This window comes from Rhynchophorus ferrugineus, unplaced genomic scaffold (assembly GCF_030347505.1).
Source record: "Rhynchophorus ferrugineus isolate W39M unplaced genomic scaffold, kcgeb_rfMv2 rfM8, whole genome shotgun sequence".
Lineage (NCBI taxonomy): Eukaryota > Metazoa > Arthropoda > Insecta > Coleoptera > Curculionidae > Rhynchophorus > Rhynchophorus ferrugineus.
In genome coordinates this window covers 19,982,800-20,006,746 of record NW_027472587.1, presented here as the reverse complement: position 1 = coordinate 20,006,746, position 23,947 = coordinate 19,982,800, and the positions used below count along the sequence as shown (strand labels likewise).

General features: G+C 33.8%; 1 protein-coding gene across 2 annotated transcripts in view; it reads right to left on the bottom strand.

The window, feature by feature from the left end:
- Positions 1-23,947, bottom strand: part of LOC143201632 (receptor-type tyrosine-protein phosphatase F) — a 27,724-nt gene extending 3,777 nt beyond the window's left edge. Inside the window, exons 1-30 of one of the 2 annotated variants that reach the window (XM_076412803.1) lie at positions 23,880-23,947; positions 19,339-19,490; positions 19,154-19,288; positions 18,721-19,016; positions 18,425-18,620; positions 16,839-17,017; positions 16,643-16,784; positions 16,480-16,584; positions 16,197-16,358; positions 15,992-16,135; positions 11,785-11,912; positions 10,581-10,776; positions 10,459-10,526; positions 10,245-10,410; positions 10,059-10,180; positions 7,477-7,663; positions 7,100-7,417; positions 6,783-7,012; positions 6,306-6,384; positions 6,070-6,248; positions 5,750-5,989; positions 5,428-5,695; positions 5,259-5,364; positions 4,967-5,028; positions 4,812-4,894; positions 4,650-4,757; positions 3,967-4,009; positions 3,842-3,909; positions 3,654-3,788; positions 292-435 (exon numbers count right to left, since the gene is read on the bottom strand). In XM_076412803.1, the coding sequence (XP_076268918.1) occupies positions 292-435; positions 3,654-3,788; positions 3,842-3,909; positions 3,967-4,009; positions 4,650-4,757; positions 4,812-4,894; positions 4,967-5,028; positions 5,259-5,364; positions 5,428-5,695; positions 5,750-5,989; positions 6,070-6,248; positions 6,306-6,384; positions 6,783-7,012; positions 7,100-7,417; positions 7,477-7,663; positions 10,059-10,180; positions 10,245-10,410; positions 10,459-10,526; positions 10,581-10,776; positions 11,785-11,912; positions 15,992-16,135; positions 16,197-16,358; positions 16,480-16,584; positions 16,643-16,784; positions 16,839-17,017; positions 18,425-18,620; positions 18,721-19,016; positions 19,154-19,288; positions 19,339-19,490; positions 23,880-23,887 (4,449 nt within the window). In that variant the 5' untranslated portion in view covers positions 23,888-23,947. The remainder of the gene's footprint in view (positions 1-291; positions 436-3,653; positions 3,789-3,841; positions 3,910-3,966; positions 4,010-4,649; positions 4,758-4,811; positions 4,895-4,966; positions 5,029-5,258; positions 5,365-5,427; positions 5,696-5,749; positions 5,990-6,069; positions 6,249-6,305; positions 6,385-6,782; positions 7,013-7,099; positions 7,418-7,476; positions 7,664-10,058; positions 10,181-10,244; positions 10,411-10,458; positions 10,527-10,580; positions 10,777-11,784; positions 11,913-15,991; positions 16,136-16,196; positions 16,359-16,479; positions 16,585-16,642; positions 16,785-16,838; positions 17,018-18,424; positions 18,621-18,720; positions 19,017-19,153; positions 19,289-19,338; positions 19,491-23,879) is intronic. The other variant, XM_076412804.1, reaches the window with a different exon arrangement.

The following is a 23,947-nucleotide window of genomic DNA, read 5'->3' as shown; positions in this document are numbered from 1 at the left end:
ATTTAAAAATAATTTGTATTAATTAAAAAACCTTTTTTATCATATGTTCTGTATTTTAATGATAATCTACTGTAGTTAATTTAATAATAAAATATCAGTATTATTAAGAGCTATTAAAAAGAGTAGCACATGAGGGATTTTTATATTTTGGGGGGTTGGTTGATCAATAAATTGGTATTAATCACTGGTAAATAAAGGAAGAAATGACATTGACACCTTTTCACCCACGAAATATCGATTAATCAAAAATTAAAGTGGAATATAAAGTGGAAAATAGTTTAGACTTTTTACCTCTTTTGTTTCGCCATTCTCCTTGGTGACTAAGAAACTTCTGAGCTCGTACCTGGCATGCAGTTCGGATTTTTGATGAGCTATAACGAAGTCTCCTACTATCAGTTGATCTTCAGCATTAGGCCAGTATTGTTCGATTTCTTCCTGGTTGGAAAATATAATAATAAGAATTGTTTGTTAATATTAAGGTTAATTGTTATCGGTAACTTCAATCGAACGTATCTTGATAATATCATGGCCAGACTACAATTGCACTACTGTAGAGACTGTAATATGTAGATATAGGAAAGGAATTTTCAATTTTTCTTACTAGAAGTATTTGAAGTCCTATATCTTCAGTGAAGTCTTTCTATAACGCGTTTGAAAGACAAGGCTCTATAGAACATTTAAGGTGTAAGGTAGCCTTTATATTTAAGTAGTCAAGATGTTATTACGTTTTTATTACCCACCTTGATGCTTAGGACTGGGCACCAAGTAAAAGTCGAAGGTCGAAGTTCCAAACCAAGAAATCGATTATTTATAGTATATCCAAGTTTTTTTGGCATATACGTCGTCAAGATGATGAATTGAATATTCAGAAGCCAGACGGAACAGATGCGTCTCTATTACAATGGACGAAAACTGAATGGAAGATAATGGAGCCCCTCTCTTGCTAGTAAAATTCGTTAGAGAGGTAAAAATGCTTACTGTTAAATAATAATTTCCTGTCATTTTCATTGCTAATATTTCTTTTTTTTGTTCTGGCCTAAAAACCAGGCGGTGGAATGCATGACGCATACCTGGTCGCGGAGACTTGCCCTGGAGTGACAAGTTGGACCGGGTTATGTGGGACCGCCTCTGGGTTTACCAATACACTAAACCGAAACCGCTTCACAGTTGACCCTTGTAGGTCGCTACTGCTACTGCATTAAATTTGGGGATATGGCACCCGCTGATAGGGCAGCCGTTATTGGGCACGAGGGCCCGGCGATTCTATTGATTCGCGAACCTGAGTTAACACACAACTGGATACTGTTGTATGGGGGCAAAAGTTATGACTGTAGCGACGGATGAGGTCGTTTCAGCCTGGAAAAGGGGGGGAGCTTGGCGGTGACGCGGTGCTAAGCTCCCAGGATGTCTACCAGCTCGCGAACAAGCGCGTTTTCAGAAGAACTTGAGCTGAGTTGTTGTTTGTGGAATGATTGAGACATGAAGTGCTTGATTTCTGGAGTGTCAGTTTCCCTATGAATTTGATTATTTGTGACAAACCATGGAGCGTTTAATATTCTCCTGAGTAGCTTATTTTGGAAAACTTGAAGCCGTTTGACCTGGTTGGGTGTAACAAACTTGAAGTAGACATTAGATCCGTAGAGGAGTACGGACCGAATTAACATCTTGTAAAATAAGTATTTGATGGAGATGGGAAGTCTGCTAGAAGGGCAGATCAGAGAAGATAGCAGGTTTGCTATCCCCGAACCTTTTTGGATTACTTTCTGGATTTGGGAATGCCAACCGAACCGCCGGTCGAAGTGAAGACCTAGGTACGTGACGTTATCCAGCCATGGAACTAGTGCGGTGTCGATCTTAAGTTGCGAGACGCGCAGTGCGTAACGCTTCTTATGGAAAATGATGGTCTGGGTTTTCAGGGGGTAGATTTGAACCTCCAGAATTTGAACCACTTGACCGCATGATCGAGCTGCTTCTGTTAACGTTCATGAATTGTAACTTCGAACCCGGCTGCCGTGAAGAAAGCAGTGTCGTCAGCCTAAAACGCGACGTCAATGTGCTCTTTTCCCGGCAGATCTGAAATAAAGAGGTTAAATAAGGCAGGGGCCAGCGGGGAAACTTGAGGTACGCCAGCATCGATTTGTTTTTTACGACTGGAAAATGATTCCCTGATCTTGACCTGGAAAGATCTGTCCGAGAGATAGGACTTAATGAGAGCGGTTAGGTCTTCTGGGAGGCCTAACCACATGCACTTTGCGATCAATCCGTCGTGCCACACCTTGTCGAAGGCTTTTGATAATATTTCTTAAGATGTTGTAGCTGCACTGAATATTAGTATAGACACGGCCACTGAAATATCTGACAAATTTAAAAATATGATCTTGAATTCACCGAAAAAATTGTCCTTATACGGAGCGGGCGACAAATTAAGATCAGCTTGATGTTAGCTCTATCAGAGGAGACTAAATATATGAAATGTATAAAAACAGTGAGTAGTTTTTCAATACAAACATAATTTAATACAATTATTTCAAAGAAAATTGTTAGTCTGAAAAGTATCGATAAGGTTAAATGGAATTTTCAGATGTTGCTTTTAAAATAACAAAATTTCTAAAAGCATATAATAAAATATGAAGGAAGACTAAACACAACTCTAACCTACAAACTATTATAGCTGTGTATTTAATTTATTCGATAATAAAGGCAATAGATGTATTATAATGTTAAAATAAATTATATTTGATATTATTTTTGTTCAATTATTTTATTTAGAAAACTAAACTGAACTAAAACTCAGAGCTGATACGGAAACATTGTGTCATAAATTTAGATGACGTATGTACAAAATAACTTTGAATAGACTACTAATACAGTGTGTCGACTACTAATACAATTATAGCAGGTATTAAAACAAAAACTGGTAGAACTAACTGCGTTTTTCCAATCACAATAACGCTGGTCAACACGCATCTGATGAACTGGCAGGAAAAGTTTAGACCAATAGGCCGATTATCATTTTCTTCAATCTTCTGGCTTCAAAAGAAGCTTGAAAATCACTTGCTCATCAAACTGAGAAGCCCCCAAGCATATTCAATGGTTTCGATGATCCGAAATTAATGGTTTTGGGTCCAGAATTCGGATTTAATTTCTTTAAAAGAGATTTTATGTCATATCTGAAGTAAGAAACTATAAACCATCTGGATCTGGATAACATTCGGCCTCCTTGGTATTTTATTTACCGCATGTCAGATGATGAAATGATAATGAGTCAAGCTGTACGATGGAATAGAGGAAATATTACGAGGGTCACTATTTATATTTCGGGAATTGGCAACACTGTTGTCATGTGAGTTCATCTGACGGTTTCATCGTAAAGTTTGACTTTTTTTACGATATACGTACTTTTTATTTGTTTCAAAATTTCGTCTCTATTGGTTCTTTTCCTATTCCCGAAATATAACTAGTGGCCATCGTACAATCATCCGAACTGTTATGTTGATCTGTATATAGAAAGTTGATCCGGGATATTTTCGGTTATATATCCAGAGACGCACATTACATTATTTTAGATATTTTCGTTGGACAGTGAATGAATTCTTCAGAGACTTCTATGACCACCTAGTTTAAACTCGTCTAACAGTCCTTCTAAGTTCTACCTTTTCACCCTCGATAACATTGGCTACTATGACTATCCATGACACATTCTCCTGCCAAATCATCCTCCAGAAATCGTAGATGGTTTTCTTCTGGGGTCCCAGAGTAACTATATAGGCCCTGGGTATGTTGTAACCCTGCAAAAACGACGTTTAATATCGGTAATTTATTTAGACTTATGTCTTCCTACATCTAAGTACTTGACGTTGATGAAGTCAGAATGTGGTTCTTCCGCTATTTCCATGGTGGTGACGTCGCCTGTCACCGAAAAAAAAAGATATTAAAACTGCATAGTGAATACCCATCGATACTTACACGCCGTGGGCTTGTTGAAACCATTCTTCATATTTTGAAGGAGCTAAATAATTGTATATAATAATATTTAAATAGTTTAGTGGTTGGTGCAAAACGATACTGTCAGAAAAGAAAGCACGAAAAAATCAATTTGCAGCCAATTTTGGGTTGCAGAAGTTTTATGTCACATTAACTAACATGGAAAGAAGATCATATTCGAACATATTTTAAAATGATAAAACACCGACTCTTTTCCATTGCGATTTTGAATCGAACCAATAGGCCAAAAGAGGGTTGTTTACAGCTGCATGCATTTCAATTTTCAAGCGAATTGGCACAATTGTACCAAACGCACGTCAGTTAATATACACATAGCTAAACACGATAAAGCCAAAACCCTCGGATGTGGAAATCTGAAAATAGCCACTGATAACACGGGGTCAGATCTGGGATATAAGTTGGACGGATAGAGTTCGTTCAATTCACGTAATCAATGACTGATTCAAGATGCTCAAAATATACCTAACTGAAATATTAATAGGCCTAGTCCGTGAATCGTCTCTCAACCATTTTAAGAACCACTAATTGTGGTGTAAGGCCAATTAAAGCGGATTTTAGTAGTTCAGAGGTGACCATTGCAAACTGAGCACACGAAAACATAAAAAATTGATCAATTGACTGGATATTCATCATCAATTCGTTACCTCGTATTGACGTCTGAGCTCGCCACTTTGCACCGACCCCTTCACGTAGCTGGAGAAGTATTCCAACTTTATCAGACAGGATTGTTCTGTTTTGAATAACGGATGACCCTGAAATAATTTGTTGACAATTCCTGCAAATATGTTTATTCTAAGACAACTTACGGGAATCACGACTTGCGGTTCTATCGGCTCCTCATAGATAGGATCAGTTCCGGTAGGAGGTAGTTGATTTTCAGGGTTGATATCTGGAAGTCAAATCGCAGACATCACCCTCATCGTTATAAAGGCAGATTACTTGATAACAGACAAATACTTACAAATTGGCGGCAATGATATGAAATTGCTTTGCTGGTTCTGGTTCAAGTTCAGTTTTGAACGCCTGAGAAAACGTAAATAGTCTGCCGATAATATCAATATATATATATATATATATATATATATATATATATATATATATATATATATATATTATATATATAGATTGAGAAAAATGTTAATTTTGTCTTAAAGCACAATAGGGCTCCAATGAAACAAAAACAGCTTATCATTGGACGAATTATAATGTATTGGCAACAAATTTAGAATATGCAGTAGGTCTATTTTTATTACCTTCTAAAATACCACCAAGAAGCTGTTACAACACCTGCTATAATTATTAGCGCCAGGAACACGTAAAGTATCGTTAATGCCGAAAAACCACCTTCTACTGCCGTTACTAAAACCAAAGAAAAGGTTTTATTTTTTTTAGCAAAAGTTCAAATTTATTTATTTTACGTACTATATTCAATGTGTGTTCTGATAAACTGTTTGTATTTGAACAGCCATACCAAAGTGATGTTGTAGGCGCCGCTGCTGGTTATAAGTTGGTTTATGTCTTGTTGATCAAAACGTATTGTATCAGATTTGACTGGTTGATTGAAATTAAAGGATTTTACTATTTTCCATGAATCTGTTGGCGATAATAGCTCCAATGTATCCGTTGTATGACGTGCAGATATTTCATCTCGAGCAGTTAACAGGGTATTTTCCATGTATTTTTCATTTTTCTATTTGGTACTATATGTCAGATCAGAAGTAGGTACAATGAATTCCGTACTTACCACCATTAAAATGTACAAAAATCGGTTATAAGACGCCGTTTGCAGCAAATTTTCATGCAGTTGAAATTGTATACTTCCATTGTCATTGGAAGCCTTGGTTGAAAATATTGGTATTGGTGGTGGACTTTCAATATCTCGGAGAATTAATGGCGAAGATTCACCAGCTGAGTTTTTAGATTTTATCTCAATTTCATAAGTTTTAGGTAATTCGACATTAAAGCTTATGATGATATCTCGTATCTGAAAATTTGATGAAAACTAGATTATTAACCGGCTAACAAAATAATTAGACTGATATATTTATAATTAATTCACTTTACCTGTTTTTGGTAAGTTATATTGTAAGATTCTTCAGATACATTATGAACATACTCTCTATTGTCAACATAAATAACAAAAGATGTGAGTGGGCCGTTCGTTCGATTCGGATGGTGCCACGATATCTCCATCACGTTATCCTCGGTCCATTCAACACTCCCACCATATGGCGCTTCAGGTGCTACAAAAAGAGTAACATAAAAGCCTGTATTCTAATTATTCTCGTACCTTAAAATACCTTCTTCTTCTATTTTAACATATTTATCTAAAGTAATATATTCAGAATAATCATCCACGGCTTTATTTTTTACTCGAAGCTGCAAAATAAAATTAGTATATACACATATATTGGTATTATTTTAATTAAAAAAACATTGTCTAGTAATAATAAGTGATTTATGGCAGTGATTTACTTTCTTTCCTTTTTTAAGTCCTTTCAGTGATTAACAAAAGAAAAATAGACTCGAAGTTATTTATTGTATGTATTCCTAGTTTCTAATTTTTATATAATATTTTCATTATCGCCACAAACTGACAAGAGAGGGAATATTTAAATAACTTTTGAAATAATTTTCATTTTGACTTGAAATGTTATATTGTCAAGCGTTTAAATTAAATTACTTATTGTACTTTACAATTAGAAGAAATTACTTTTTTAATTTCACAAAATTACAGTTAAAGTATTTCACAATATTATGTTTTAACGTTAAACTACCTTGAACTTGTAAGAATATGATGAAGTTAAATTTTTGATTCTGTAACAGTAATATTCAGGCCATAGTTTGCATTTGTTTGCATCAAATACATCAGTCGTGCTCCAGTAATATTTTATTGTCAACTCGTAATAGTCAATTTCCCCAGTTGGGGGATAGGGGGGCTTCCAACGTAAATCGGCATAAGTTTTACCTTTAGAAAACACGTCAAATTCAGTGGGTCTGAGTGGAGCTGAAATGATACGAATAGTTCAATCAGTAAAATAAATATTACTAGTTGTAACAGACAATTCCCAGTCTGATCCAAATAGATTTGTACCTGTGGGCTGAGTTTGGAATCTTCCTTCTTTTTTTATGTCTACGGAAATATTGCTTCGGTAAATTTCTAATTGATATGTGTAGTTGCAGTACGGAACTAGTGATGAGTATGAAAATTCTACAGTCCGCATTTCTCCTACTGTCACATTATAAGTTTTGGTAACATTTCCTAAGCACCATACATTTGTTCCATTTAATTTCAGTTTTGCAAGAAATGGTCCTCTGATTAAATGGCAATCACTAGATAAATATACAAATTTAACACTTTCTTTGTATACACTTAAGTTTTTAAATGTAATCTCTTCCTTTGATATTTGATCTGCAAATTAATAAAATAATTATATCTGAACTATTTACATTAATGTATGTCAATCACACCTGCAGGCTTTGTCTGAATATCGATATAACCAGGGGGTCCGCCTCCTATGCTGGTATAAGCCACAATTTCAACTGAATATAAGGTATATGGAATTAGGTTACTTAGCTCAATACTCGTACTATTGTGTGATATATATGTTATATTTGCATTAGTTTCCTTTCTATTGCAAGCTATAAACCGTGATACCTATGATTAAAAAAATTTAAAATTTTGATATTTCTTATTAAAATGCATTTACAAGATTGAATGTTAGTCTTACATATAAAAAGGAGTATTTATTCTCGATGTGTGCCGCTCTCCGATTATAATGAATCCTTAATATGTTCTAGATTGCCGCTCGCAAAGGTTTAGAGCCCAAAAAATGCGAAAATAAAGTAAATATAAAAGGAGGGTGATGTACAGATAGTATATAATTGAATAGATCATTCAATCTTGTAATTACATAGTGTATAGATCATAATTATATTTAATAGCGATTTTTTGTCAATAACACGCTTTTTGGTACAAAGAGATCAATTAGATCTGTTATTTTGTGACATCTGTTGACTAAGATGTTAGTTTATAAAGTAAACTGTCATACACATATATCTTGTTGCCATCGACTAGTTGTTTACTGCTATTCACTACCAGTAATGGTGATAAATATTGTTTTTCAAAATTTATATCTGAAATTAAGAGCCTCTACCGATTATAAAATGTTTTCGAAACGTTTGAAAGTATTTGAGGTGATCCTCTTTTTAGTGCGTGTCTGGGTGGGTATTACAATTTACCGCAAGTATTACGTACAAGCGAAGTACCGAGATATTATCTAACTGTTAATTTTGATGGATTTAAACTTTCTCTGCATAAAATAATAGTTTTTCATTTGATTTTATTGAGTTATTCAATGTATACCGCAGCTAAGCAGGGAATGCTCAAAGTTGAATCGATATTAATTAATTTTGTTACTTCATTTGATGAAATTTGCTACCGAAACCCGCCAGACACTTTAGAAATTTGGAGTGAAACTGTTTGGACATATCTCAATATTCGGTTTTGGTCACAATGTCTTTTAAGTGGTTATTGCGATGTTAATGGTAAAGAACGGCCTGGAAGACCAAAGAGTTCAAATACATTGGACTTATTATAACAGATATACAACATTATACAACAAGACATATTAAAAGAAAAGTCAGATCCAACTCTTAAAGAACTTTCAAACAGTTCAGCAATTGTGGAATCAACTGTTTCCAGAAGTTTATGCACGATGGAAAAGGTCCGGAAGAAGGAGAAATACATTGATTGTCAGGTTCAAAAAAATTTCTATGGGGTATTGTGACTGCTGATGAAATGTGGATTTATTGCGATAATCCCAACGATCAAAAACCTGGATTAGTTCGAGAAGTGACTACAATACCTTCTTGTGGATCAGCAGGATGATTCACGAGTTATTAATATGTTACTACAAATATCTACCAACGTCAATTGAACATACTAAAATGAGAATTGTTGCAAAAAGGACCAGCAGTAACAGGTAGCAGATAAATAGCCACTCTTTTTCATGACAACACTCACACGTTGCAGATTATTGCAAGATTATTGAATAGTTGTCAAACCAACGTTGTTCTTTCGACATGGTTTTCGTTGTCAGAAATATTGCTAGCGAAAAAGTTATAGAATTTAACGGGAAATATTCTAATTAATGTTGTAAAGTTGACTTATTTTAGCACACTATTTGAAAAAATGTTGTGTACAAAACAAACATAAAACGTATGTAGTTCGAGGGATTTTGAAATCCCCAGAATCGATTATTACAAAACTTACGGTATCTGTTAAATATCGAAAACGTCTTAAGAGTAATATGATATTCTGTAATTATTTAGCTTTCTATTTGGAGCATTTATGCATTCTGCGAAAATTGAAATAACGATGAGAAACTAAAATGCGAGGACGTCGCATCTACTTTTTGCTGAGTCTACTACCCTTACAGACACAAGCTACAGAAACAATTGCCATAAATGGCAACATATTTGGTCATTTTACAACAACACGATACTAAGAGTCACTACTTTTTATTCTGTTTATTGTATTGTGCTTTGTGCTACCCAACCTGAAATTCATCAAATGGTGAGTTTGTTCAGAGTATTTCTGTTTTCTCTTAATTTCACTCCATTCTATTTCTTTCATTAGCGATTTTCTATTTATTTCGTAAATTATAACTCTTTTATAATCCAGAAGCTGATGCCCAAGTGGCTCACGTAACTGATGTTAGTTATGATTTATTAATAAATTGAAACATACATTAACACCATCCAAAGGTTCCTGCTGGCTCTTGATGGCAGCGTGTGTAATGTGTGGGCTTTGAATTTTTTCCTTATGCGCATTGCATGTTTAGATTTACCCTACTAACGCCTACTTATCTTAGTAGCATAATCTTGTTCATATGCTTTCCTTGATTTTATTACCCGGCCGTTATAGTGAGTGTTAGTTTAGAAGGTGGTACGTTGTGCGTTACATTCCCTTCGTACCGTGTACACATGTCACCATCTGTATTGCTTTTTTGCATAGTTTATCATTGATATCAGTTATTAGTGATATTTACCTTATAGGACAATATGTAATGGGTAATTACTCCGTTGGGTTCGGTCGGAGAATTCCATTTCAATTTAACTCTTGTCGGATTTTCTTTCAACTTATAGTGGATATTCGATACGGCTCCCGGTTCTGAGAAGTTTTGAATAATCTATAATTGTACCTATGCTGAAAACAGTTGATTGGTTTAACTTACTTGATTCTTTCGTTCGAAATTGTAAGAGCAATGAAAAACCATTCGATTTTCTTTGTATTTTTAGATTATATGAAGTATAAGGTTTTAGATTTTGTATATGTCCATTAGAAATAGTCGCACCATCAACACTAAACGTATAAAAATGGCTGGGACATCCTATTTTATCCTACAATATAATTATAGAACATATGTTAGAAATGAATTATTATAGTACCTTTGTTGTTGCAGCAAATACGGCACTATTATTCTCTGGTTGGATTGTGATATCCGATGGCTCTATATCTGTTGTAATAAAGAAATCTTACAAAACAATATTATTTGGAATATTAAAATCACCTTTGCATTTAGTAGCACACTCAGATAATTTGATATTTTGTTGCATCTGCATTAAATCGTTTAAATCTGTGATATTTGAATATCCAATAATTCTAACATCATATAAACTATTAATTTCTAAATCAGTTAAGTTCTTTTCGGAGACATATCCTGTATATGGTATTTCTTCGGTGTTAGTCCACTGATCCTCGAACCTCTAAAAGAAAAAATTTTTTACGTTAATTGAAAAACAAATGTTAAAGTATAACATATTCATAGAACAATAGACTCAATAGAGTATTGGAGACAAATGTTGTATCGTTGAGTAATTTAAGTGGTTAGGTTGCATTTTTTCTACAACCACCTATATAAAAAGAGTTATGTTTTTAGATTTGATTGGTTCTAAACAAAGCTGCGCAGTAATCGCCAAAAACTAGTTCGCTACTTGAGGAAAGAAGTACTGCCTTCTCTCTAATAAATATTATTCTTAAGTTGTCCGTTTATGAAATTAATCATAATAGAATAAAATATTTTTAAAAAATCTTACAATTTACTAAAGACAGTTAATACATTTTTCTCTAGACGAATCAGATGATTTTTTATTATAACAAAGGCTTTACGTATGTTCTGAAATATTCTTTTTGGGCATTTGTACAATTTCGTAAATTCCAATAAATTCAAAAAAAAGGTTTATTCTTAGTCCAATATATAGATTTTAATACTTAATTAAATGTGATTTCTTTACAGAAATGAATCAGCATCACCTATTTATTTATAAGAACAAGGTAAAAATATATATCCATATGCTCTATAGAGACAATTGCATGCAAAGAAAGATAATTTATTTTATATTAAATCCAGATAATTTTGAATTTTCATCTTTTTAGGAAAACCATATCTAATTTATTTGATTTTTGTTCTCAATGGAGTACACAAAGTCTTTATATCGATAATACATTATAATTAACTAATGTTGATTATAATTTAGTCATAAAAAAATGCTAAACGTACTCTTCTCTAACGCAAACAAAAAATAGCAGAGGGATTCTAGTTATTGGGTGTCGCGAAACAATTCTCCAAAATCACATATAAAGTAATATCTCTATTTATTCTATGAATATATTTAACTTTAGTTGATGACAATCTCTATGGATTTAAATTTTTACACCTTGAATATTTTTAAAATACTTCAAAATTATTAATTAAAATAAAAGAAATATCTTGCCTTTTTATATTGGAAACGGTAATATTTTGGTCTTTCTCCTTTTCCTTCTATGGAATTTAAACTAAGTAGACAAGTGGTATAACTGGGTACTGTGTGTAACTTTCCTTCAAATAAATATATTCCTGCGGCTAAAACATCGTGAAGTACTTGTATTATTTTATAAAATAGTCCTATATTTTAAAAAAGTTTTTTTATTGGTAATATTTAAAGAAGGTAAAAGGCTGTCATACTGAATTGACTGAAAATGTAACTTAAATATCACAGTTTTATTGCTTGCTACACTAAAAAGAAGAGTCTTCCTTGGCGTATTGAGCCTGTCAAAAAAAAGTGGAACTACTAGAATAATTCCAAACATATGTTAGCTCTATAAACTGTGCATACGTCAAGGTCAACAATAAGTAACTATCAGAAGCGAATGGAACTGTTCCGGCCGGTGTCTGCCAACGTCAATTAAATAAATTGGACGACCTATTCTTGCAAAAGGGTCCAGCAACAGCGAGTAACAGACGCAACGACTCTCTCTTATATAACAACGTTCCATCATACGTTGCAAGAATTGTGAGGGATACTAAAAAGGAAAAATATTTAGAATTTCTAATTATTACGACTATAGAGTTAACATTGGAACATATTTTAATGATTTTGAAAATGAGTATAAATTCCAACCATTATCACACCCTTCTTAACCTGAGTGATACCCTTAAATTGACCAATACGCAAACTGATTAACATATATTTAAATTTCAACTTAAATAAACCATTAAATAATCATGCCAGGCAAAAAATTAAGAGCTCATTAATTTAATTGATTCAAATTCAACAAGCTCTATTGGAAAAAGAAATGCATCATTAAACCAGAATCCCTGGAGGCAAAACTAGACTAAACAATACCATTCAAGTTAACTCTATTCGCAGCTACCTAGGCTGACCATTATTATACTACAGAACACACTAATTATAAATGTTGAAGATGTATAAGTATAAGATATAATATATATTTATATGTATAAATACCTGTATAAGTATAAATAATATAAAAAAGAGCCAGAAGAGATGTCCAACAACTCGAAATGATTTTCTATCTGGATGAAGTGAAGATGAAAATATAACAATTGCTACTCCAAAAGGGGGTTTTGGATTTCACGCGATTGCAGGAAATATTTTAGAGCGGTTTTTAGTTCAAGTAATCGTGTATGTTTTACACATTTATTTAATAATTATTTTTGTTTAGCTCGGGTACCTATATACCTCGTCTTAAAGACTGGTCTCCTTATTGACGGTTATCTTTAAATTATCTGAAAAGTTATATTTAAAAGACTGAAACCACTAATAGATAATAATAAAATCTCACGCGTCATTTAGGCTTCAACAACAAACACTTCACTCGACTAGACCAAATTCACAGAATTACGAATATAATTGGAAGGTCAAGGTCTCGGGCTTAATACACAGATGGCGCTAGTTTTATTTCATTTGCCGCTTTTTCAGTTAACTAATTGTCAAAAGAAACTTGTAAAAAATAATTCATGATTATATTCATAAGTTAGTAAGTTATTGTGCTAAGAGTGACACTACTTTTGTTATTTTCAAAACAATAGATCAAAACCAATTCCGTGTTTTAATTTAACACTGCTACTTGGTGGGAAAAATACCGTTCAAACGAAGCAATGGCTTGAAAAGTGTTATAAAGACTTGGCTCTATCAGAAACAACAATAAAGTATTGGTTTTCTGATTTCAAACGTGGTCGTAGAAACAGATGATGCAGAACGCAGTGGACGTCCAAATGAGATGGTAACACCAGAAAACATAAAAAAATCCACAAAATCGTTTTGGATGACCGAAAAGTGAGGTTGCGTGAGTTAGCTAACATCGCAAATATATCAAAAAGACGTGTTGGTTTTATAATGCATGACCATTTGAGTATGATGCGTTTGCTCACTGTTGATGATTCTGAGCAGTGTTCGTCAATGTTTAAATGTAACAAACCAGAGCTTTTGCGTCGATATGTCACAATGGATAAAATATGAGTCAAAACTAATCGCCATCTGAGTGAAATCGTTCCACAAAAGTGTTATTGAAATATTAGAGTGGCGTTGGAATGATTGTGGGGCTCTTAATGGAGATTACGTTGATGAATAAAGCCAATTTGGATAAAAAAAACCACATGTTCTTTGAAATTTCAGACCACGTTATTAGGGATGTCATGAGGGACTTTATTTTAAATTATGCAAGATGATACCCAAATAATTTGTAGAATTGTTAAGGTCTTATATTGAAGAAAATAAAAGCAGTAATGCTGCCACGTGGTGTGTTGAGTCCGGCCATTTACCTAATGTACCAAGCGTACATTGAGTTGCAACATAGTATAATAACTACTTCTGTTAGCGATGCTGCCATAATGGCTGAGTGTGCTGTTGAATATGGCTAAATCCGTCTACATCAATGTTGCGGATTAAATAAATCAACATATGCCTGCCAAAATAATCTAAATGTTATACGAGGGTCACTATGTATATTTCGGGAATAAGAAAAAAACAAATAGTTAAGCTGCGAATATATTTTTATTGTGTTTCAAATTACTCGCCACGATGATCGATACACTTTTGCGTACGCTTAAACCAATTTTCAAAGCATTTATTCCATTCTGAATGAGGTATCTTCAAAACATGATTTTTGAACGCTTCAATAACTTCTTCGGGCAATGAAAATCGTTGACCAGGCACTTTATTCTTCACGGATGGGAACAAAAAAGTCTTGGGTGCCAAATCAGGACTGCATGGCGGATGACATATCAATTCGATGTTCTGGATTCTCAAATAGTCTCTTGCTTGAGTCGATGTGTGAGAGCCGGCATTGTCATGATGAAGAACAATCCGGCGTCTTTTGTTGGTTTTCCATATTTCACTGAAGACTTCTGGTAGCAATTGTATACCAATCAGAATTTACTGTTTTATAAACTCTAGAGGCACTGTTGCAATATGAGCAGTTTTTCCTAAGAAACAGGCCACCATCTTCTTTGAAGTGCTTCGTGCGCGAACAATTTTGTTGAATTTGGTTCATCTTGGAACACCCATTCAGTCGACTGTTGCTTACTTTCGGGCTCATACGAATATATCCGTGATTCGGATATAATTTATTCACGATTTTATAAACGTCTTCCGAAGGCCCGCGATTGAATTTTTTAAGCATTTCTTTGAACCAATCGACACGAGCCTTATTTGAGCGATTGTTAAATTGTGTGGGATTCAACGCGAACATAACTTTCGCACAGCTAAGTGTTCATTTAAAATCGCATATATGCTGGTGGAACTAATACTTAGGGATGCCTCAATCTCATAATAGGTGACATGATGATCTTGCTTAATCATTTCGCACACAGCATCGACGTTTTCTGACACAACACGATTTTGGACGACCTTCACGAAACTTGTCGGACAGCAAACTACGACCACGATTGAATTCACTAAACCGGCGATACACGGCGGTTTTTGATGGAGCTTCATCGCCAAAAGTCAAATTAAGTTGATTGATGCACTCTCGTTATGATAATCCACGTCGAAAATCGTAAAAAATCATCGCACGAAAATGTTCACAATTCAGTTCCATTTTTTGCCGAGACGAAACTTTCAACTAAATATAAAATAAACAAATAGCGTACATGCGCCAAATGTTCTGAGTCCATAAATAGTCAAAAATATTAAACTTTACAATGGAATCGTCAGATGGACTCACATGACAACAGTATTGTCAACTCCCGAAATATAAATTGTGACCATCGTAACTAAGCTAACACCGCAAAATATTTTGGAATGATACTGGCCAAAAAACTACACTAGAAAACTCACTTAAATAGGAAAAAAGACGAGCTAGATATTAAATTAAGTTTGCTTTATCGATATTTAATAAACTACTACCCTATAAACTAATATTTAAATACATATGGACGTAAGAGGAGTCTTATTAATGCACCGTAGTAGAAATAGTTAAATCTGTAGATTCTTAGAAATGGACACCATTAACCAGGTCATTAAAAAACTGACCCAGAGTCATAAACAAAAAGTTTTAAACAATATCAATGTCGAATATCAGTCTAACTTCTGAATGGTGCGGAACGACCAAGACGACTTAAGAGGACTAAATCATATAAGCTGATATATTGTGGTGTTATTATAATATAACCACAATATATTGATGAAGAGGACTTACGAACATCGCACTTTGGTCCGGAATAGTTATCCAGGCATAATTGTGAGTTGCATATTCCAGATATGGGATCATTCGAACAACTATCCTGACAGTTACTACAGTTTTGTGAACAGCCATGGCCATACTTATTCTCACTGCAATTTACTGAAAAATACATTGGGTATTTATATTTAAATATTTTCATGGCTAAATTTATTCTGTTCACTTTTACAATCTCCTCCTATTGATCCTATAGTACAATAACATTTGACGCCGGTTTCGTAATCATTTAGTTGACAATATTTATGGTTTCGTGGACAAGGTCCGTTAAAAATCGTCGGGCAGCTCAAACATTCCTCACCGAATTCATCTTCGCGACAGCGTACACCTAATAAATATGTCTCCTTTAATAAAATATTTTTATTTTATCGAATGAAATGAAACTGAAGTAATTAGAAATCATTACTTATATTAAAACTGCAAATACTACTTAATTTTATAACATATACCTGACATTAATTTGGAAGCCTTTACTCCGTTTCGATTTATGACAAAATTTTCACCAACTAAAATACAATTTGGTTCATCGTACTCTGCAGAAAAAACCCTAATCTCTGAAACAAGTGCCTATAATTTTTTTAATTTCGATATAAACATGTTTGAAGGTCGTACCATCCATGTGACAGGTTCGGATATTGTTAAAGGCCCAGAAGGGAGAAATATTATTTTCACTTTCCCCCGTTTTAAATAGAATTTCTCTTTTTATTTTGCCAGAAAATATTACATTAAACTTGTGTTCCTTCCAAAGTTCGTCCTACGACGCATACATATTTAAGTTGATTAAGAATCGCACATTATTTTGTTTTACCTTTGTATCTACAGTTTCTTCAAAAATACTGTAGCTGTTCTTATCCTGAACTATTATTTTCAACCAACAATACTTACACATCACGACAAAGATAGACAAACAAACACTTCTCTCCGTTTGATTCGTGAAACTTATGTCCCATACTGTCTCCGAACTATATTCAGAGTACCAATAGGTAACTAAAAGAAGAACATTTGAATCCACTTTTTTTCATTTTATAGGTAAAATAAACAGAATTCGTTAGCATGAAAGTAATTCTTACATAGACATGAATAATGCAACGGTGCAACGCCATTATATACTATAAAAAGAGTAATTCTTATATACATGACCATTTCTATCAAAATCTAAGATTATGGTATTTGTGAGCCTAGAAAGTTAAATAATGTAAGTTCAACTAAATAAACTAATAAGAAAAAAATGGGTGTAGAAATCGATCTATTAACGTCTTGCCTCCCAATAAAATTATTTTTATTTCCGTTTCTTTTTTTTCTTCCTCAAGTTAGAAAGAGAAAAAAGTAAATGCAACGTTGAACGAAACAGTAACAGTTCTAGTCAATCTATCAGCGTTTTTAAATATGTTTAAAAAAACATTATCGTCATCAGTTACAATCCATTGATAAAAACACAAACACTTATTTAACAAAAATTTGGCAAAAATATTAAAATTATTTAATCTAATTGGAAAGAACAAAAATGTGACTCTATCTGAGACAGTTTGTCTCATATTATTAGATATTGTCCGTTCTCTCTTTATCAAACGTTACATTAATTTATACAATGTAAGAAAGAAGAAACTATTGAACTTTATTAGAAAGTATATTGCTCCGATATGTTTAGAGGGCATCTGAGAAGGACTAGTAAATGAAAGTTTCTACCTCCGCTCTGTAAAGTTGAGCCTGTTAACTTGTAGATCCATTCTTCCAACATTTCGACTGGCCATTTTTAAACTCGTCTTTCTCTTGTTGTTAAAAGATTCAATCAAACAATGTCAGAAATTATAAATATAAAATTGTCAAAGATTCACATTTTACGGCATTTTAATACCGTGCGAAGTGCTGTTCAATCTTGTAAAAGCAGGGTGTGAAAACTGCAGAGTGTTTTATGACTAGTATATAGAGCTATCGAATAACTAGAAGATTTGCGAAATTTATCTCAGCCTATGGTCAAGAATAATCATCGATAACAAGCACTGGAGGAAAACGACCATAATATAGATAGAAATATGAACAAAATTATTTGGCAATGTGAAGCTCTACATTGAGACATGTAAATGGAAGGTCCTATTTCGAAAACAACACAAAATTATTGGATTCGTAAGTAAGATGAAATGTAATGGAATGGATAGATGGAATGTATGAAACATTTTTAGGCATTCTATCCTCATGGTGCTAGAGAAATGAGAAAAAGTAGAGATAGCAATGGACATCGTTTTCTGAATAAAACTGAAGATTCCAGTCTGTCATGATAAATACCCAGCTTTTATTAAAAAAAAACGGACGAATTAATTTGTCTGATTAACTGAATGTTTTAGTGTAGTCGAATGTGTAATCTCATTAGGGTGAGTGTTTGAAAAACGTACTTACAATTATGCAACTTCCAAATACCCTTAACTCTTTTGCTATTAATAAACATATATCTGGGTTGAAAATAAAGATACTGTGGTTGTAATACAAATATCGTGTCATTATTTTTCATTAGGCTATACTCCTTTCCTGATTTTGTGATTTTCATGTGAGTCCATTTGCTCTCGTTCACATAACCTGTATCTGGGGATAGAATCTGGAATATGGAGTTATATTTAATAGTTACATAAATAATTGCACACATAAGAATAAAAGTTTGACTAATACTAAATTGATAATGAATGAATATTACTAACTTTGTACGTTGAACTACCACAGGTTCCAAGTGGAGCTTTTCCATCATATTTCCTTTGTATTTCGTATGCTTTGCATTGACGAAGTGCCGTATATGTACCTTCCCATGCATCGATAAGAAACCAATAACAATTAGAAGACCAAACCGATTCAGATTCACACAAAAAAACATGTGCTTCGTGCTTTATTCGTAAAGAGAACGGTATAGAAAAATTAATTTCGTTAATTTCTAGAAATTTGACGTAATTCATTTGTTTTGTCTTATCATCAACGTTAATTGTAACAAAACCAGGAAAATCTGAAACACAGATCGCAATGGGCATATCAAATTAGTCGTAAAAGGATCATCAACAAAAATTAATGTAAACCAATTCCTTCATCGGAATCAGCCTTTCGTTTTTCTTAAAATCCCTTAACATTCACATTCAGCCTTACCTTCCCAGCGGTAGTCAGTAACTAAATTGGGAACTCTATTGAGTTCAATAGCATTGGTAGATCTCCAATAAGTACACTGCTGGGAACACTGAAATGTTATTGAACTCCTAATTGGAGGAACAACAGTTGACCGACCTGAAAAACAAACGTTTAACAAAGTCATATCACAAACAAATAGCAATTACCTTCTGCGAATTTAGTAATACCAGAAATATTGTATATCTCTGACATAGCCTGGCTTGTGTTGGTGATGCACTTATTACCGATAGAAGTCAAAATAGTTTGGCTAGTGTACTGTATGGTTAAGAACCATAGACACAAATGACAGAATCGATACCTATTCAACATAAAAAGAAATATAGGGGCCACTATTTGATCAACAGTACAATATAAGTGTTTTTAGTGATCACAACCATAATATAATTTAAAGAATATTAATGAAGTATTAGGCAAAACTATATACACATTTAAGTTTATATAAAATGTAATTGCAGTCATTAACAAAATTTTACTATCGGTATAAAAACAATTTGTTTTTATTCTAATAAATTGCTTTAAAATATTAGGCGCTTCCACGTATTTTGACCGGCGATATCTATTGGTGATGTTGAATTTCGATGATTTTAACATGTCTCCATATAAAACAATTATTTTCGATTTAGAATTATTAAGTTACTTGGTGTATACAGACGTTAGTCATGGAATCTCACCAACTTTGTTATTTTTCTTGAAAAAAATTACAGCCCAAGCTCATCAAACACTCTTAAAAGCTTTTAGTTTCAAGTACTTAATGAGGTTAGTTTGATATTAACAATAACATACGGCCTGAAGGACTAAAGTCGTTTGAAAACAATGAATTACAATGAAATCCCAAAAGTTTTGAACGAATAGTCACAGGTTTACTAATATTGGAAACTTGAAAATATTGTTAATATAAATATATTTTAACGCAACGAATATTTCAGAATAGGTCATGACAAAATATGACAATTCACTTCTAATATCTAACAACAACAAAAAGCAGTTGTTATTTCTTTTCATTTAAAACATCGGTTTGATTTTTTAGTCTTTGCAATCAGTTGACCAATTGGCGTTATATTATCTAAAATATTTCTTTATTTGTAAACTAATGGATTTGTATTTGGAATCGAAAGGTTTCTTCTTAATTTCTCGGAAAGTTTGGGTTCAAACTTGACAAATCGCCGGCTTGATTGGCGCAGTGGTTACTGTTATGATAGTTACGGGTTCAATCGTTCCAGGTGAAGATTAAGGATATTCTCTCTAGCCCGAAAACCATCGACGCAAGAGTTCCACAAGGTTCCACAGCTTTTTTTGCAGACGATACTGCTTATTTTGTTTCCTCAAGACTAGCACCAAAAACGACTCAATGAGACGGTCGAGTGGTTATATTTCTGAAGGTTCTAAGTCAACCCACAGAAAACTCAAGCCATCTTCTTTCACAAGAAGCGTTTTGCCCCGAAGATTTCGCGTCTCAACATCGAGAACGTCGATATTCCATGATCAGAAGAAGCCACCTACCTCGGTTTAGTCGTCGATCGCAAATTTGGGTGGAGTTCCCACATTCAAAGCTATCTCCGGAAAAGTCAAAGTATGGTCAATCTGCTGTTGTCTCTCATCAATCGGGCCAGCAGGTTCGAAAACAGGATTCGAATCTTGCTGGGCCATGATGACTGTTAATATTTGGTATTATCCTAGACGAGAGCGTAAAATCCGACAAGGAAAATGATCCCAATCACGCCGGTAACCAGGCTGGGTAAGACCGGATGTGTTCTGGAATGATTTATAAGTTGGTCACTCGCCAGTCGGTAGGCTTAGAGCCGAGGACCGTGGTTTGGAGCCCACGTTATACTGTAGATCCAGTTCAAATTAATCGTCGTCGGTAAAAAGAAGACTTGAAAATATCCCGGGATTATTGGAATCAACAATTATTTTAAAGTCCAGTTTGGTTTTGATAGGTCGGTACTGGATTCCTAACAAAAGTGATGCAAATGTACATATCCGTTCAGATAACAATTATTGCAATTTATATTTTAGGACTGTTGATGGTGGTGAAAGTCTGACATCAGGATTGGTTACTGAAACATGTTGCATGGTCAAATAATAAGAGAACAACCACTCCATGTCGTCTATATTACAAAACATCAGTAACATTTCCTAGTTTAACAGACATCCGACGAATGAGTTTACTGACGATTGATGAACAAGAACGAATAAAACCCATCGATTCATTAAATCGAAATAAGAACCAAAATTCTACAGGAATGATGTGGCTGCCAAGTGCGCGATATTGTTACATCGAACAGCGAATATTGGACGTTATAGCAGCCTATGTAGGATCACCTCGAATGATGGAGGGAGTTCCCATACAGACCAGCCAACTTTTTTTTATTATTTTATTAATATATTGTTATTAGTCCTTTCCGTCTGACCTACAATTTGTTTTTATGCTAACTTAAATCTAGGTATATAACTGGGAGGACCCATCGGCCCTAACTCAGTCTCTGGTGAAATAATGTTTATACATGTCACCGCTGATTTTTTTAATATATGCACCTCACTACACAAGATCAGATGGTTTGATTCTTTTGAGTCTGTGTCCTATTCTGGTGGTATCCAATAGTTCCCAGATTTCAATATTCGTGTGAGAATGGAGTCTTTCCTCATGCCCCCTTGCAATTCTCTTGATTTCTTGACTGACTGTGGGTATCTGAAGGTCTCGATGTAGGTAATCAGTCCTATAGTATTTGAGTGCGCCCACAATACCTCTCAGGACTTTGTTCTGAAAGATATGTATTTTATTTATGTTACTCTTTGCAGAACACCCCCATAATTGAACTCCGTATGTCCATATAGGTTTCAGTATTTGCTTATATAATAGCAATTTATTATGTACTGATAATTGTGATTTTCTTCCAATTAGCCAGTACATTTTCCTGTATTTCAATTCCAGTTCTATTCTTTTCTTCTTTATATGTTATTTCCAGCGAAGTTTTGCATCGAGATTCATTCCGAGATATTTAGCGTTGTTGCTATATGGAATGATAGTGTTATTTAATGTTATTGGTGCTTGTACGGTCTGTTTACAGGTGAATTGCACATATACAGATTTACTTTCATTAATTCTTATTTTCTAAGCTTGTGACCAATTATTTATATTGTCACTTGCCTGTTGTAATTTTCGTGAGGCTTCTTCACTATTGTCTCCGACAGCTATAATCGCAAAATGTAGCCATCGCAATATTTTCCATTTGTGGTATATCACAAGTGTAGAGTAGATAAATCATTGGTCCCGGTACACTTCCTTGTGGTACACCTGCTTTACTTTCTTTTATTGTAGAGTAAGCTTCTTCTTGTTTGACTCTAAACGTTCTAGTTGTAATGTATAATTTTAATAGTTCGGTGTGTTGTTTTGGTAACATTTTCTGTAGTTTATGAACAAGGCCTTCATGCCAAACCTTATCGAAGGCTTGTGTTACATCTAAGAATATAGCTGAGCATATTTCTTCACTTTTGTAGGCCTTTTCAATAACATCTGTTATTCTGTGGACCTGGTCAATTGTTGAGTGTTTGTTAATAAATCGAAACTGGTGTGTTGGTATTAGGTTTTTTCTCTCTATGATCGGTTTTATTCTTTTCAACAGGATTTTTTCAAAAACCTTAAATATTACTGGCAGCAGTGATATAGGTTTATAGGATCTTATTTCGTTTGGTGACTTCCCAGGTTTTGGGATCATTATAATTTCCGCCATCTTCCAAATGTCTGGGACATGTTTTAATCTAAATGCTGTATTGATCAAGTTGGTGAGTTTTATAATTCCCTTTCTTGGTAGTTTTTGCAGTAATTCTCCTGTTATTAAATCGTAGCCTGGTGATTTCCTGGGGTTAATGTCAGGTTCAATAACTCTTTCGGCGTGACTAATTCAATCATCGAATTTTCAGCTTCTATGTCCGGTAAATTATGTTCAATATTAGCTTCATTTGGTTTGAAAGTTTTTTCTAGATATTCAGCAAATGTTTCTGCTTTTTGGTGATTGTCACGTGCCCAATTCCCACATAGGTCTCTTTGTGGCTTTCCAGAGTGAGTAATCAGTTTCTTTATCATGTGTTAAATTTCTCAGATAGTCATTTATGGTTTTGTTTTTAATTTCCAGTATTTCTCTTTTCAGTCTTCGGATTATATTGTTTAAACTATTTTTATTTTCAGGTGTTCCGTTTTGTTGCCATTTTTTCCGTAATTTATGTTTTTCAGCTACCATTTCCTTGACTTCTTTTGGATAATTAATTCCTTTAGTTTTACTCTTAATTTCTGCAGTGTTATTCCAAGCAGCTTGTTTTTCTTTCTTCTGCTTCAAGATTTAATTGTTCAGTTGTTTTGAGGGGTACATTTAGTTGAATTCGTTTGTTTAATTCTTCAGCAAATCGTTCCCAGTCTGTTCTCTTGTTTGTTAACGTTGGGATTCTTTCTTTTCTTCTTATATTTTCTCCCAACCTCACTGGCGTATGATTTGAACTTAGCTCAAAATTTTCTTCCACTTTTATATAGTTGCATGTTATGTTTCTTACTATGAAGAAATCTAACAGGCTTGGGACCAACCAACATGATTTCATACACAGACGATCTACGAACAGCAATTACCTTATAATATATGACACCACATCGCAAACAGCAATAATTTGGTAATGAACAATGAACGTTACTACTTACCGTATCATTATGGCATCTTATCATTGGAAATTTCAGTCACTGTATTCTCGTCCGTTCAAACACAAACT